Source organism: Capsella rubella, unplaced genomic scaffold (genome assembly GCF_000375325.1).
Source record: "Capsella rubella cultivar Monte Gargano unplaced genomic scaffold, Caprub1_0 scaffold_5, whole genome shotgun sequence".
NCBI lineage: Eukaryota > Viridiplantae > Streptophyta > Magnoliopsida > Brassicales > Brassicaceae > Capsella > Capsella rubella.
Genome location: NW_006238919.1, coordinates 3,592,079 through 3,608,207, shown reverse-complemented (window position 1 = coordinate 3,608,207; position 16,129 = coordinate 3,592,079). Strand labels below are relative to the sequence as shown.

Genomic DNA, 16,129 nt, shown 5'->3' with positions numbered 1-16,129 from the left:
ATTAGGTCAAGATATTTTAACCTTAAACAGTAAATAGCCTTTAATAAAGATTTTTGAGTGCACACATACATACCTTTTACCGATTTAATTACAAATTTAAAGCTAATAAACTTTAAAATCGAATTATAAATTTCATATATAGAAATTAGCCTCCAATGTTGGTAATTACAATCACGTCATAAATGCATATCATTAAAGTTTAACTATTATCAAAATTTTCCAAAAAAACATAGATTTTGTTTAAAATCATTACGCCTTAATAAGATACAAATCATGACCAAAACTGAATGCATGTTGAACTCCTAAATTGATGCTAGAGAAGATAGTATATACCATTAAAGGTAAATAAACTCATAAATTTATGTTCAAGTGGAGTCAAACTGTCCACTTGTAAAGAAATTCATAATCATCGCTTTTCGCTCGACTGATATTATAGGAAATAGAGATCTTGATTTTCATGAACTGAGGAGAGCTATACAAGCAATGAAAATGAAATTTCATGCTGAAGAAGTGGGTTATCTACTGACGACGAATGATGAAGTTGGGTCATCTATTGGCGACGAATGCTGAATTTGGTAATGGGATAATGAGACGTGCGAATTTCCTGCATATTTTCAAGCCAAGTTACCGTGGAGCTACTATTTTCTCAGCATTTGTGTACAACAATTCCCAAAATCATGGGTTTTTAAGTTTGAAAGTGTGAGTAATCCAAAGCAAGATGATTTATGCTCAAATGAGCTTATTGAGATTGATTAAACTTAGATATTAGATAGCTCATGAAGAGCTTTATTCAAATGCAAAACTAAAAGATAAAAGGAAAGAACTTGAGTTTGTCACCAAGAACACAATGATTCAAAGATGATATTTCATAAAATGGTGAAGAAGGAGAGTTGCCTCTTTGACAACTCTTAAGTTTGAAGACAATGATGTTCATTACACACTTTATATATTAATCTACCTTGCTAGAGAACCCTAGTTACATAACATCACATTGGGCTTGAGCTTCTCTTTCTTGTGGACTCTAATAGGCTTAATTTAGGTTTAATTTCTCATTCATGTTAGGCTTAATTCATGTTAGGCTTAATTTCTCATAAGTGGAAGTATACAATCTCTTTAGAAGATGTGACGATGCTTATAATGCTTTCTACAAACATGTCAATGTTTATTTCTGATCTTTATGTAAGTTAACCTCTCCGACCTGTATTTTTGTGAATCATGCCAATACTCCTCATGAAATTGGAAGATAAAATTCTAAAGCTAAAACTTTAGTATTATAATTAATTAAAATTTGAAATTACCAAAATTTTACTATTGTGAGGTACATGACTATTCTGAGGTCGTCGTATATTAGAAAGATTTAGGATTTTTTTCTTGTGGGTTATGACTTCTAAATAGAAGAGACTATTTATAATAGCTAAAACAACTAAGGTTCGACCATTTTTTTTGGAGATTAACATATAGACGGTAGTTGTAAAAAATGATAGTAAATCGTTTTTACTTAATCTCGAGGTAACAGTTTTTTCGAAACTCTCTTTTGTAAATTATAACTTTATAGATGCTAACTGTTCAATTTTTGGTGAGGAACTATAGGTGAAAATGCCACATCAGTTTTTCCTCTTAAAACTGCTTCTCTATTAATATATAGGGGGTAATGGATGTTTCTTAGGATTACAGTTTTTTCTAATTCATCATTCTCCACCAGTAAATCAGCATAAATACGCCCATAAATTCAAGATATCAAAACCCTTAGATAGTAAACAGTGTTTAAAGCCCATTACAAAATCTTGAATAAAGATTTTCGAGTGCACACATACCTTAATCGATTTAATTACAAATTTAAAGCTAATAAACTTAAAAATCGAATTCTAAATCTATACTATTAATTGGGAAGGACAACTTGAAGCCAAACACCCCCAATTTTACAAAAAAATTTCATGAAAATAAAACCAGTTGCCAAACAGAATTAATGACAGCAAAAAAAAAAATAAAACAAAAACAAAAACAAAAACTATCTATATTTATAGAAATCATAATAATCTTTTACCATAAAAAGTGGACAATTAAATTCAAAATTAAATATATGTTAACATATCTATTTTGAATATACATAAACATATTTAATATTAATTTAATATTTTAATATAATTTCGAAATTAATAATTTATATAGAATGAAATCTAATAAAACAAAATCATCATATATCTAAAAAACAAAGATAACATTTTTTTAGAAAAATAAAAAGATAAAAAATATGTTAGCATATGAAATAATCAACTAATCAAATTCTACATAGTATATATACATAACTGATCATATCATCAAATTTTCAAAAAATATATAATTTTAAATAAAAATAAAATTTAAATAAATCAATAATTAAATATTTGTTTGCTAAAATCATGCGAATAAACATTCTAGATCACAAAAATTTCTTATTTTACATAAAAATATTCATATTCAAAAAGCAATCTAGCAATTATAGCACAAAAGAAATCTACAAAATTTATCATTAATTCAATAAGTTAATGATTTTTTTATTTGGTCAAACAGTTAGTTAATGATTATTCTAAACTTATTTTTTCTTATTAATTTCACAAAATCTTAACAAAATAAATCTTCATCCATTGGCAATTTTCATATCATTACTATTATCAAATATTAAATAATTGTTTTATCAAATCATAAACTACATTTTGAGATTATAAACATATAGAATCTACTATACTATTAAAAGGGAAGCATTTTTTGTGAGTGTAACCAAACAGATTAAATAGAAAAAATGAAATAAAATGTAATCCTAAACTTACACCCAAACAGAATTAATGACAGATTTTCAAAAGACAAAAATATTTTTAAAAATAAATAAATAATCAAAACCAATAACTAACCAATATTCATGGTAATCATAATAATTTTTTTACAAATATTTGTGGCCTATTAAATTCGAAATTGAATATTTGTAAACATATTTTAGATTTTTATAATATATTATACCTAATTTAAACTAATATATTTTAAAATATTTTATTTTTTTTAATTTTTTAAACGTTTAAAATAAATTTATATTTATTTATCTTATTTATTGGGAAGGACAAGCTGTGTCCAAACAGACCCAATTGTTTAAAAAAAATGTCATGAAAATTAAACCTATAACCAAACAAAATAAAAGACAGAAATTTTTTTAAAAAAATAAATAAATAATAAAAAACAAAAACTATCTATATTTATGGATCATATTAATTTTGTTGACAAAAAAGTGGAAAATTAAATTCGAAAATTTCCACATGTAACATATTTAAATTTTTGAGATATTTTTAAACAATAATTTAATATTTAATAAATCTAATTTATAGTATTTTTAATTTGGTTTGATGGTTTTATTCAAGTGGTTTATGTTATTTTATTTTGTATAATTCTTATGATATGATAATATATTTATTTTGCGTTACAAAAATCATCATATATATATTTTTTCTAAATTGATATTTTAGGAAAAAGAAAAAGAAAAATAAATAAGTTATATATTTTACAATAGCATAAAATATGGAGAAATATTAAAAAATTGATATTATCTTAAAAAAATTTAAAAATGATAAAATCTTTAATAAATAATTAAAAACTTTATATAAAAAATCTTTAAAAATCAATAATAAATTTTTTTTTTCAAAAATTAATCGAATAAATATTTTATAGAGAATTTTTGAGAAATACCCCTTTTGGTGTACCCCTTTTTAAAAATACCCCTCTTTTCTATCCATTTTCAAAAATACCCCTTTTCAAATATGAAAAATTATAAACTTTTATATGGTTGATAAGATACATCAAGATCATCATTACTACTGGAAGACTAAATCCAAATATTTATAAGGTTTTAAAAGGTTCTAAACAGCATTTATAAGGTTTTTATAAGTTTTTAAAAGGTTTAGACAATTTTTATAAGGTTTTTAAATGATTTTTAAAAGGTTTTTAAAAGGTATTTATGAAATATATATATAAATTTACACACATATAAAGATAATTTATGTCTAGAAATATAAGCTTACACATATGTTTTTGATAAATTTCAAAATTTATAGTGATTTTTTGATAAAATTAGAAAGAGGGATATTTTTGAAAAGTGGTATAGAAAAGGGGTATTTTTGAAATTCCCCCTATTTTATATCACATACCATCTCTTATTTTCACATTAAAAATCTTCATATTGATTTTTTTTTCTAAAATATAGCAAAAAGATATTTATATATTTCCTTGAATTAAAATTAAAAAACCAAAATAGCATGTGACCATAATTAAAATGTCACTTTGTTTACATAAATAAAAAAACCAAAATAGCATAGCTTCTAAGACACTTTGTTTACATTGCTTCAAATTTTGTGGCAATACAAAATAGAACATTATACTCTAATTACAGGCTATATGTTTCTACAACCTAATAGTTAACGGTATTGGTTTTTTAAAATGTTGTTAATTACAGGCAATATAATGTTGTTTAAAAAAATATATGTAAATGATGTCATTTATAAAATATATATATATATATATATATGATCTTATCTTAGAAGGAACGAACATGTACAAAAAGGAAACGGGGAATTCAAAAAAAAAATTATACAATTATTTCTCATAAAAAACAAGACGATATAAAAAATTTGGAAACTTAAATTCAATTTCAACTTTCAAATATCAAATGACGGATATAATACATGAATATGAAATTTAAATAGCAAAAGTAAGTTTCAAATTACTTAAATATTTCAAATATCGGGAATAGAAATAACGGATACAGAAAGAGAACGAGTAATTTAATTAGTTAAAGACAAGCTATAAAATGTTGGTTTTTAAATAAATAAACTGGAAATGATTTAATTTATATAAAAAGTTATACAACCATATCTTAGAGGGGAAATACGGGTACAAAAAAGGACTGGGTAATTCTAAAAATAATTATCTAAACTATTTCTAATAAAAAAAAGACTATATAAAAAATTTGGAAACTTAAATTCAAATTCAAATTTCAACTATCAAATGACGGGTATGATACAAAAATATCTAATTTAAATAGCGAAAAGTAAGTTTAAAATTCCTAAAATATTTCAAATATCGGGACAAGAAATAACGGATACGGGAAGAGAACGAGTAATTTAATTAGTTAACTACATGCTATATAATGTTTTTAATACGTAAATGATGTTATTTATATATAAAAAAATATATATGATCTTATCTTAGAGAGAAAAAACGGGAACAAAAAGGGAATGAGTAATTCAAAAAAAAATTATCTAAACTATTTCTCATAAAAAACAAGCCGATACAAAAAATTTTGGAAACTTAAATTCAATTTTAACTTTCAAATATCAAATGACAGGTATGATACATGAATATTAAATTTTAATACCAAAAGTAAGTTCCAAATTACTTAAATATTTCGAATACCGGGACAAGAAATAACGGATACGGAAAGGGAACGAGTAATTTAGAAAATATAAATTATTATTTTAACTAATTCTAATAATATACAAAAGGGAATTATGGATAACGGGCAAGCTGAAGACATACTATTTATTCATGTGGGCGGAGCAAAATATTTTAAGTTGTTGTAAAACTTGCATAGTGAACAGGTTTGACTCTCCTGATATCAATATTTAAGTTATTTTATTCAAAAGTTTTAATGTTTTTCATTGGTTTATGTGATGTGATAGTTCACAAATTTTTCACAAATTTAATTGATTTCTAAATTATCACTCATTCGCTTCATACTCGATCCGGGTCTGTAATCATATCGATCCAAATATTGGAAACTTTATAATAAACTTAGTTTTTGCAACCAACCCCGCACATACGTGCGGGTCCATCCCTAGTATCATATATAGAAATTAACCTCCAATGTTATGAATCACAGTCACGTCATAAATGCATATCATTAAAGTTTTAACTATTATATCAAACTTTTCCAAAAAAAAACAGAGATTTTGTTTAAAAACATTACGCCTCTTTACCTTAATAAGATGCAAATCATGATCAAAATTGAATGCATGATGAACAAGACCTCCTATAAATTCAACTCTTTAGATACATATCAGTCCTATAGCCAAAAAAAAAAAAAACACACTCACACGTATATTTACATTGATCAAGCAAAACAATGAATTCTCTCTTATGCGTTTTGCTTGTGATCATTACATTGTGTCTTGGATCCAGCAAAGCGATTTGGGACAAAAACACAGTACATTTCAAGAGTTCTCTTGGTCCGAACAACACTCTCAGGATCAATTGTTTGTCGGACCAAGACAACCTAGGTTTTCATCACTTAAGCCCTGGCCAAACCTACGATATTAGTTTTCATGATAGTGTTTTGGGGACTAAAATCGTTTGTGACTTGTCGAAAGGTCCTAATTACCTATTCCATGCATCTTTTACGGCTTATCAAGGTGAGACAATCATAGTTCATTATGGTAGAAATGTGTTTTGGGATGCTAGAGAAGATGGAATATACCATGCAGAGGGTAAAGAATCTCCTAAATTGATGTACAAGTGGATTAAAATTGTCTAGAAGTATTGTTCCCTCAAATGAAGTTGGATTCATATCATTTTTCTTCTTCTTTAATATGTTCTTGTAAGTGTTTTCTTTACCTATCAAAAATAAATTTAGTTATTGCAATCCGATTTATCATTTCTTCGATATTATAAGATCGCTGATTCAAAAGATCAAAGGGATTACAATGACATATACGAGTTTAAGGATCTCTAAGTTTAGTACAACAATGGAGTAATAATTCAACAATCAAACCCTACAATTACTATAAAGTTTTTTTCTTAATAAAAAGGAAAAAAAAAAAAAAATCATCGCAAATTTTTTTTATCCCAAAATAGTCTCAAAATATCGACTATTATGTGACCTCATTTTATGGTTTTAATTTTGTAACCTCATATTATGATCTTAATTTTGTGACTACATTAAGATGTAATATATAGTCTTATATTATAGACTAATTAGTGACATATAATTGTAGCAACGTATTTGTGATTCAAACTCGAAAGTCATATAGTTGACACAGGGACTAAATTGCGACTGTAACTGAAGTCATGTATATATATTAGTGACCTTTTTGCGACAAAAGAAAAAAAAAAAAAAAAAACAAGACAGTTGTTGCTGCCATTATCTTCATGATCTCTCAGACATCTCAAGTCAACAAGAGACCTATTCGAAGTGACCACTTCTTCTTTGCTTTTTACTCTCACACTAGCTTTAAATTAACTTCCACTACAAGTTAGGGTTCATTGTGCTTTTAATTTTTGGTTTTGCAGAGATTGGGATAGTTACGGAAGTAATGGAACTTGATATCAATAACTTTGTAAAGGATATGTACCCATACGCCTTGAAGACTATACCTGAATGGTATGCTTGTGAAGCAATCATTATCAAGATGTTAAGAGGTATCATCATAACTTCTTGGGATTCTGAAAAACTTACAGAACAAAGAAGCCTATGCTCGAGTTTAGGTTCTTCATAAGCTGTTTCATGTTAGTAGAGATTGGTGTGTCGAATGAGAAAATGTATAGAGAGAAAGAGAGAGAGATCATCACTATTAAAACGTATTAAGAAACAGATCTATATGATCTCTATGGTCTCTCATCTTGAAGATATGCATTTTGGTGATTTTAGTTGGTTTCTAGAGATCTTTTTCTACGTTTTTCTTCTAAACACATAACACTTCTTGTTTGAAAAATCATAACAAAACTGTGACAACCCTATTTGATTGTGACTCATTCAGTCATCGAATACAAACCAATATCGCATACAAAACCAATATCGCACATTGGAAAATTAGAAAAAGAAGTTTCTAATATATAAGTCAAGTCCAATTCCAATTAGTATGAACCCTTTTACAAAGGAGCCCAATAACAAATCCGTGCAAAGACTTGAATTATGAGCTCAAAATGGACAATATCATACTAAAGGAAAGTTGACTTAGACTTGAGATTCCAACATATTATTTATAGGGTCATTCACAAAACTTATCATGTGAGATTGTCGTTATTTCACACTTTCACCATCAATATATAGAAAAGCAAGAAAATTAACCAAAAACATCTTTGATTTAAGAAAGAAAAAAAGGTTGAATGTGTTAAATGGTTTTTGGTAATCAAGAAATGGTTAATCCGAAAATACTTTCGTAATCAAGAAAATAATATAATCATAGCAAAAGAAAGAATTAAAAAGTTGACATAATTAGATGAAAAAATATGAAAAATGAACATTATAATACAACTTCTTTACTCTGGTCAGAAGAGTTGTCACAAATCTCAATCAGTTTCTTTAATACAACAACTTGTGTTCTAAGCCGGACAATATAATCCGCCGTGTCTTGAAACAGCTCTTCCGTGCCAACATCATCCGATGAGGACTTGCTCTGTTGTATCATTGGAGGAAGAAGACTCTTCAACGCTTGTAGCTTCTCCATTACCTTCTTCTCTCCATCACTTCTACCTAACACATGTGCTCTTCTAGTACTTTTGAGCTTGTCGCAGCTTCTTCTTGTTCTTCCACTTGTGTTTTGAGTCTTTAAAGTTCTCATCTCCTCACAAGAGATAGAAGAAAGAGAGATGATGATGATGAAGGTGAGAAAGAAAGAGAACGGTGTTAGGAGGTTTTAAAGTATGATGATGATGATCCATGTTATGTTATATAATGATTACAAAAGTGACATTGCCAAGGCATGGCCTTACTTGTTGCTATTTGCCTTTTTCAACTTGGGGGTGTATACGTAATTTGAAATGACACCATACTGTTGTTGTGTCGTAGGCTTATTTGGCAAATATGTTACATCATGCAATATTAGAAGGATGAGTTGGCTTTTTTTTTCTTTCTTTTCTTGATTATGAAAGTAAAAAATCTTTGTTGAAAGTAAAATATACTAAGTCATTGGATAAAAGTGTCTAATATGTATGTCTAAACATGTACGTGAGCGTTTAATTAGAATATTCTTAAACAACACTTTGGATTACAATTTACAGTTTATAAAGGGTCCGAATGGTTTAGCGGTTAAAGTGAAGAAATCCGTCTTTGAATTAGACTATTTTATATTTACACAAATTATATGCATATTGATGCGGATTCAACCAAAAAAGGAGGTGTGAATGGTTTTTACAGTTTGAGCAGACAAAACCATGGACCGTACCTCTTTTTATTTACCATTCACTAATTTTGTCTGTTGTAGTACGGTCTCAAAGAAAACAAAAGAAAATCGTTGTGGATCAAGTGCAAACCGTTTTTATGTACAAATAGAGTTGAATTACCGCTGTTGGTTCCGCCCTAAAAATAGAATTCTAAATCATCGACAAATTTATCCATTCCGACAGCTATAATCATTCACACCCAAATAAAACCGATATGGATCAATCGCGGACCGCTTTTGTATAAATAGAGTTAGTTTGCAGCGGTTTGTTGTATGTGCTTATATTATATAAAGTAAACTAAACCTTTGACGTACTTTTCAATCTTGACCACAATAATCATTCACACCCAAAAACTGTCCATATGTAAACTTAAAAATTTTGTTTGCTACCAAAAACATAAAATTATGATGTCTTTCCAGTTTGTTTTTCATTATTTTTAAACAATACTGTGGATTTTCCTTAAAATTAGATGGTTTCGAATGCATGTGCAGTGGTGGCGTAGTGTAGTGTAGGCTACTGTGTAGTACGGATTGGAGGGACATGTGGGGAAGTAGCAATAATTTGGACAAAGTAGAAAAGAGAGAAGTGCGAGAGGAGTGCATGCATTTGCTAAACTCGACAGTAAAAGCTAAGCTAAGCCCCCGGGGCCTTCTGTTACGTGCACATGCCAAGTTTTTTTTGCTCGGATCATTTTTATACCAAATCATAAACTAATCTTAAATATTTTATTATTTAGGGTATAGTTTTTACGAGAAGAGTTTAATGTTTAAAATTTAGAGTTTAGTTTTGAGTGTTAAAAGATTAGTTTAGTTCTTAGTGTTTTTGAGAAAATGTATTTTAATTGTATTTTTTTAATCAAACTAATAACGATATTATTGGAAATAAATAATTATTTTAGTCATATTTATGAAAATTCTCTTATATATATCTCACTGGTTAATAAATTTGATTTTTCTTTTTGTCATCAATTTGATTTTTTTTTTCATTTATTAAGATACACTTGATTCAAGTTGAACATATATAAAAAATAGCGGTTTATTTATTTATTTTAAATCTGATTTACACTATAATATTGGATTTGAGTTAAATTTTAATTAGTTTTATGATTAACTGGAAACTGAAAATAATTAATCAACTTTTCATCACCATGTACACTTAAAAACAAAATCGTATTGGCAAAAAAGGTACATATACTGCTTATCCCTAAATCAACTCAACAAAGTTAATAAAGATTGTCTCTTTTAAATTTTAGCACATAAAATGTATCAATAACAAGAAAATTGAAAATTCAAAAAAAAAAATAACAAGAAAATTGCATAAATACAAATAGTTTGTGACAACCCTATAGTATATTCCAATAATTATTTACGTTGAATAAAAAAAAAACTTCGGGTTCGAATGGTTACCATTAGCGGTTTAGTTCGTTTTATTTTTAGGGTTGATATTAAACCATTGCAAATCAACTCTATTTATATGTAAAATCGGTATGTGATTGGTCTACACCACTACAAACCATGATTAATGAATTGTGAATAAAAAATGCGGTCTAATCTGTTAATGGTTTTATCCGCTTTAGCCGCTGCCACCATTAACCTTCAATCTCCAGCCAAATTGAAGTAATGCGTTTTGGTGAAGAGCGGTGAAATTGAAGTAATGCGTTTTGGTGAAGAGCGGTGGAAGGTTATATTGGTAAAACTTAAGAGAAAGAGTTGGGATGTAATGGAAGTGATCATAGCTAGCTGGACAAGGTACGGTGCATCGAAGGATGTGTGTGGTGTCCGTAGATTAGGTTTGTGCATGTGAAACTGTTATGGGTTCACCTAAAGGCTAAAACCTCATTGGACAATCAAGAAACTTGTAATAAATAAACCGGAAATCTGGTTTAGTAAAGAAGATAAGATCATTCATGGGCATGTGAGTGCACATGGGAGAAGTGGAAGGGTAAGGAGACAGTGAAGCAAGCATATGAAGAAAATGTACAGAGCATGTTCTCCACATTCCCTGCATACACTTATCTCCATGCATGCACACATTTAATTTATCTTTTCGTTTTTGATCAATTAACAAAATATCACAAATTTAAAAGATGGTTTCAATTTACTAAAAAGTTGAGTTTTCAAAGTTAGTCATTAACAAGATCGTGACAGGTATTAATTAAATTGATAAGATGTTGACACGTAGATAATTAGTGATAAAATATAATATAAATTAGTTTTCAAAAAGAGAATATTTTCAAAATAGAAATAAGAAAATAAAAATTCAAGAAATTTAACAATTACTTAGTAGTAATCATAAAGGAAACAATTACGTAGTAGTGATCCTAAAGGAAAAAGATAGTAATTATAAAATAACATTATTAATACAAATTATGTTTAAGGAATAAAAAAATTAACAAATAAAGATAAATGAGGATTGTGGTTTAGATTTTACAATTAAACAAGGTTTTATGTCGATTTAGGTTTATAAATAAGGAGTAGAGTTTAGATTACACAATTTATACAATGTTATTTATCTGTTTTAATTTATAAAAGAGAATTAAGATTTAGATGGTACAGTTAAACGAGATTATGGGTTTACCAAAATAAATGTGTTTATTAAATTTTTTTACTTTTATATATATGTTATAATTGTTTAATTTTTCATTTATATTTAAATGTAATATGTCATAGTGCAATCTCATTGGCTAACATAAAAGGGGTGAATAAAATGGAAATAAAAAGAGACATTATTAACTTAAAATATGGATAATAAAAGTCACTATAATTCGTAGTATAATAATTTCTAAAATATCTTTTTAAATATGTATTTTTATATACTTTTATATTATAAAAAAAAAAACTTAATGCTTATCTCAACGACACTATAACTTATTTTTTTGGATTGATGTTATTTGTAAGAAATTTACCATCAAATTTTGTAATAATAAAAAACATATCCGAGAATAGTTTTTTAAAAACCTGGAAGTTAGGAAATAATATTTTTTAGGATAATGGTATAATCATGTTTAGGGTATAATATCTAAATTAAGTTTTCTTAAAAAATTGGTAATAGTAATATTACGAAAATGGTGAATATCTCCCAATTCTTTTGGTGATCGATAATTTAACATTACTAAATTTTTATAATGAATGTTTAATAACGATTGTTAAATATGTATGATACATAAATAAATTTGTTCAACAAAATTTTTTTACTAACTTCAAAAATTATCTTCTTTTTTTTTAATACTTTGGATATAACATTCTTACAGTAAAATTTTAATTCTAATTTTATTTTGAAAATAAATTACCCGTCCATTAGACGGGTCCTAATCTATATTAGAAAAGATATTTAATTAATATTGATGAAATTTTTTCTCATTTTATGATTTTCCAAATTTTAACACATGCAATATTTTTTAGTTCATACATGAAAAAATAAATATTAACTCACGCTTTTACGCGGACCCTTATCTAGTATATCATATATATGGCTTATAAACCTTTTATAATTGATTTTATATAAAGTCACATAACACTAAGTATAACATAAACGTTTTTATAGCTAGTTATTAGTCGTATCAAAGGAACTTACAATCTGCTTTCGCCCTTCTCTATTAATTTGCAACTCATTCGGAAAGGATGTTGGAGTAAGCTTGAAGAAGAAGGCTTGAGGCCCAAGCAAAGCCCGTTTAAACCGAGTTATGGTTTAGGGTATAAACCGAGTTATGGTTTAGGTTATTTGTATTAGGTTTTTTTTGTTAAAGCTCTATACAAGGAGATGCTAATGTGTGGCATAACTTGAGAGAGTTTAAGAGATTGAGAAGCTTAAGGTTTTTGAGTTATTTTTCCTTGAGCAAATAAAGAGAGTTATTCTTCATATACTTTTGTGTTCTTGTTCTTGAATCTATATTTGGTATCAGAGCGACATGTTGGATCCAAAGGAAGAAGATGTCGAGTCAAAATCCAAGGAGACTGGTCCTTCCTCTATTAAGTGTCCGATGCTCAATTCATCTAACTACACCGTCTGGTCTATGCGCATGAAACTTACTCTCAAGGTGAATAAAGTGTGGGATACTATAGAAGATGGCGTTAAAAGTGAAGATAAAAACAACATGGCTGTAGCTTTATTGTTCCAATCGATACCAGAGGCGTTGATTCTTCAAGTTGAAGACCTTACAACATCTAAAGAGATTTGGGATGCTATAAAGGCGAGGCATGTTGGTGCTGATCGGGTAAAGGAAGCTCGCCTACAAACTCTCATGGCAGATTTTGATAGACTTAAGATAAAGGATACTGATACAATAGATGCGTCTCTGAACTTTCTTCCAAATCTGCATCTCTTGGAGAAACCATTGATGAATCGAAACTTGTCAAGAAATTTTTGAAAAGCTTACCTCGGAAGAAGTACATTCATATCGTGGCAGCCCTAGAACAAGTTCTTGATTTAAAGCAAACGAGTTTTGAGGATATTGTGGGGAGATTAAAGGCGTATGAAGAAGAAATCGAAGAACAACAAGAAGATCCGAGTAAACTTATGTATGCTAATACTGACTCGCAAGGAAGCTACAATGGGAACAGAGGAAGAGGCCGAGGTGGACGTTCCACTTGGAGAGGACGAGGTCGCGGACGTTTTGGTGGCTACCAAAACGGCTCTTCTCGACAAGGACGTGATAAAGAAAGTACAGCCCATATCACATGTTATCGATGCGACAAGTTGGGTCATTATGCATCTGATTGCCCTGATCGTTTACTTAAACTCCAAGAAACCATTGAAAATGAGAAGAAGGAGGAAGACACACATGAAGCGGATGATTTGAAGATGCATGAAGTTGTTTATCTCAACGAGAAGAAGGTGCAACCAAACAGTTTTGAGACTAACATCGACACATCAAATGTATGGTATCTTGATAATAGAGCAAGCAATCACATGAGTGGGCATCGTGTGTTCTTTTATCAACTTGATGAAAAGATTACGGGCAAGGTACGATTTGGGGATGACTCGCGTGTTGACATAAGAGGCAAAGGTTCTATTCGTTTTGTGTTTCAAGATGGTGGAAAGAAGGTTTTCAAGACTCTACACAACGTTTACTACATACCGGATTTACGGAGCAATATTATAAGTCTTGGACAGGCCACCGAAGTAGGGTGTGAAGTATGTATGAAGGGAGAATTTCTCATGCTCTATGATCGAATTGGACAACTGCTGGTGCAAACATCCAGGTCAAGAAATCAGTTATACAAGGTCATTTTGGAAGTTGAAAGCATTGAGTGTTTACAACTGATGACATCAACGGAGTCAAGCACATGGCATGCACGCCTAGGCCATGTAAATTTGGACACAATGAGAGTGATGATCAACAAGAATTTAGTGACTGGCATACCAAGCATCACAATTGAGAAAGAGACATGTGTGTCATGTCTACTTGGAAAACAGACAAGGCAATCGTTTCCACAAGCAACCGCGTATAGAGCTGCACACATTCTTGACCTAGTTCATGGAGATCTTTGTGGACCGATCACACCTTCTACACCAGCTCACAAGAGGTACGTATTTGTCCTCATTGATGACTGTTGGTTTAAGCTTGAAAGGATGACTTGAGGAGGAAGCTACCTAATCCTAAACCGAGATATGGTTAATTAGAGATAAGGATTATTAGGTTTTGGTGTTATCTAATAAGTGAGTTTCTAATAGGATTAGGAGTGTTTGCTTTCATATAAATATACATGTCGAGACATGACATAATGTATGAGTTTGAGAGATTGAGAGCTTTAGTTTTTGAGAGAGTTTTCTAAAGCTAATAAAGAAAGGTGTTCTTTATATTTGAGTTCTTAAACACATCCTTGAATACTAGAATTGGTATCAGAGCTTAAGGTGTTAAAATCAAGATAAAAATCACAATTTCTCTTGATCTACACCATGGGTGATCTTGTACCAGCAACGGCTAAACCAAAAGAAGGACCATCTTCCATCCAATGTCCTATGTTAACATCTACCAATTACACAGTATGGGCAATCCGGATGACGCTTTGCTTGAAGGTTCACAAGGTTTGGGAGACCATCGAAGAAGAGACGACGGACGTTGAGAAAAATAACATGGCGACAGCGTTATTGGTTCAATCGATACCGGAGACACTTGTTCTACAAGTAGGGACACTTGATACAGCAAAGAAAGTCTGGGAGGCAATCAAAACGCGTTACATGGGTGTAGAACGGGTCAAGGAGGCTCGACTTCAAACCCTAATGACCGACTTTGACCGCCTTAAGATGAAGGACTCTGAGACTATCGATGACTTCGTGGGGATGATATCCGAGATAGCTTCTAAATCGGCCTAATTAGGAGAAAACATCGAAGAACCTAAACTGGTCAAAAAGTTTCTTAAATGCCTTCCTCGCAAGAAGTATATACATATGATCGCATCCCTTGAACAATATTTGGACCTTAAGACTACGAGTTTTGAAGAGATCATAGGTCGTCTAAAAGCTTTTGAAGAACGCGTCGGTGATGATGAGGACGAGTCTCAGGAAGACCAAAGCAAGCTCATGTATGCAAATTCGGATTCTTCTGTGACAAACAGTCGGGACTACAATGGAGAGTATAGAGGCAGAGGACGTGGAGGAAGAATAGGCAGAGGTCGTGGACGATCCTACGAACCAAGAGACTTATCCAAAGTCACATGTTTCCATTGCGACAAGTTAGGTCACTATGCATCAAGCTGCCCGGATAGGTTACTTAAGCTACAAGAAACCCAAGAAGACAACAAAGATACCCAAGATGCCGATGAACTCTTAATGCATGAGGTTGTCTACTTGAATGAGAAGAATTGCATACTAAGCAAGTACGAGACAAACACCGGTGAGGAGAACATTTGGTATCTAGACAATGGAGCTAGTAACCACATGACAGGCGACCGAAGGTATTTTACTACGATTGATGATTCCATCACCGGAAAAGTACGTTTTGGGGATGACT

At 29.9% G+C, this 16,129-nt stretch overlaps 3 protein-coding genes across 3 annotated transcripts; 2 read left to right on the top strand and 1 right to left on the bottom strand.

The window, feature by feature from the left end:
- Window positions 1–6,096: 6,096 nt before the first annotated feature.
- On the top strand, window positions 6,097–6,665 carry LOC17886847 (S-protein homolog 9). The gene has a single exon (XM_006292219.2). The coding sequence runs from the start codon at window positions 6,143–6,145 to the stop codon at window positions 6,548–6,550; it is 408 nt and encodes a 135-aa protein (XP_006292281.1). The 5' UTR covers window positions 6,097–6,142; the 3' UTR covers window positions 6,551–6,665.
- A 1,593-nt stretch (window positions 6,666–8,258) lies between these two features.
- On the bottom strand, window positions 8,259–8,576 carry LOC17887197. Its single transcript, XM_006292778.1, has one exon. The coding sequence runs from the start codon at window positions 8,574–8,576 to the stop codon at window positions 8,259–8,261; it is 318 nt and encodes a 105-aa protein (XP_006292840.1).
- A 6,499-nt stretch (window positions 8,577–15,075) lies between these two features.
- LOC111830459 lies at window positions 15,076–15,492 on the top strand. Its single transcript, XM_023782320.1, has one exon. It carries the CDS (start codon window positions 15,076–15,078, stop codon window positions 15,490–15,492), a length of 417 nt encoding a protein of 138 aa, XP_023638088.1.
- The last annotated feature ends 637 nt before the right edge of the window (window positions 15,493–16,129 follow it).

What these genes read in the sequence shown, in the direction of transcription:
- LOC17886847 (XM_006292219.2), top strand. Translation starts at nt 6,143, where the DNA reads ATGAATTCTCTCTTATGCGTTTTGCTTGTGATCATTACATTGTGTCTT.
- LOC111830459 (XM_023782320.1), top strand. Translation starts at nt 15,076, where the DNA reads ATGGGTGATCTTGTACCAGCAACGGCTAAACCAAAAGAAGGACCATCT.
- LOC17887197 (XM_006292778.1), bottom strand. Translation starts at nt 8,576, where the DNA reads ATGAGAACTTTAAAGACTCAAAACACAAGTGGAAGAACAAGAAGAAGC.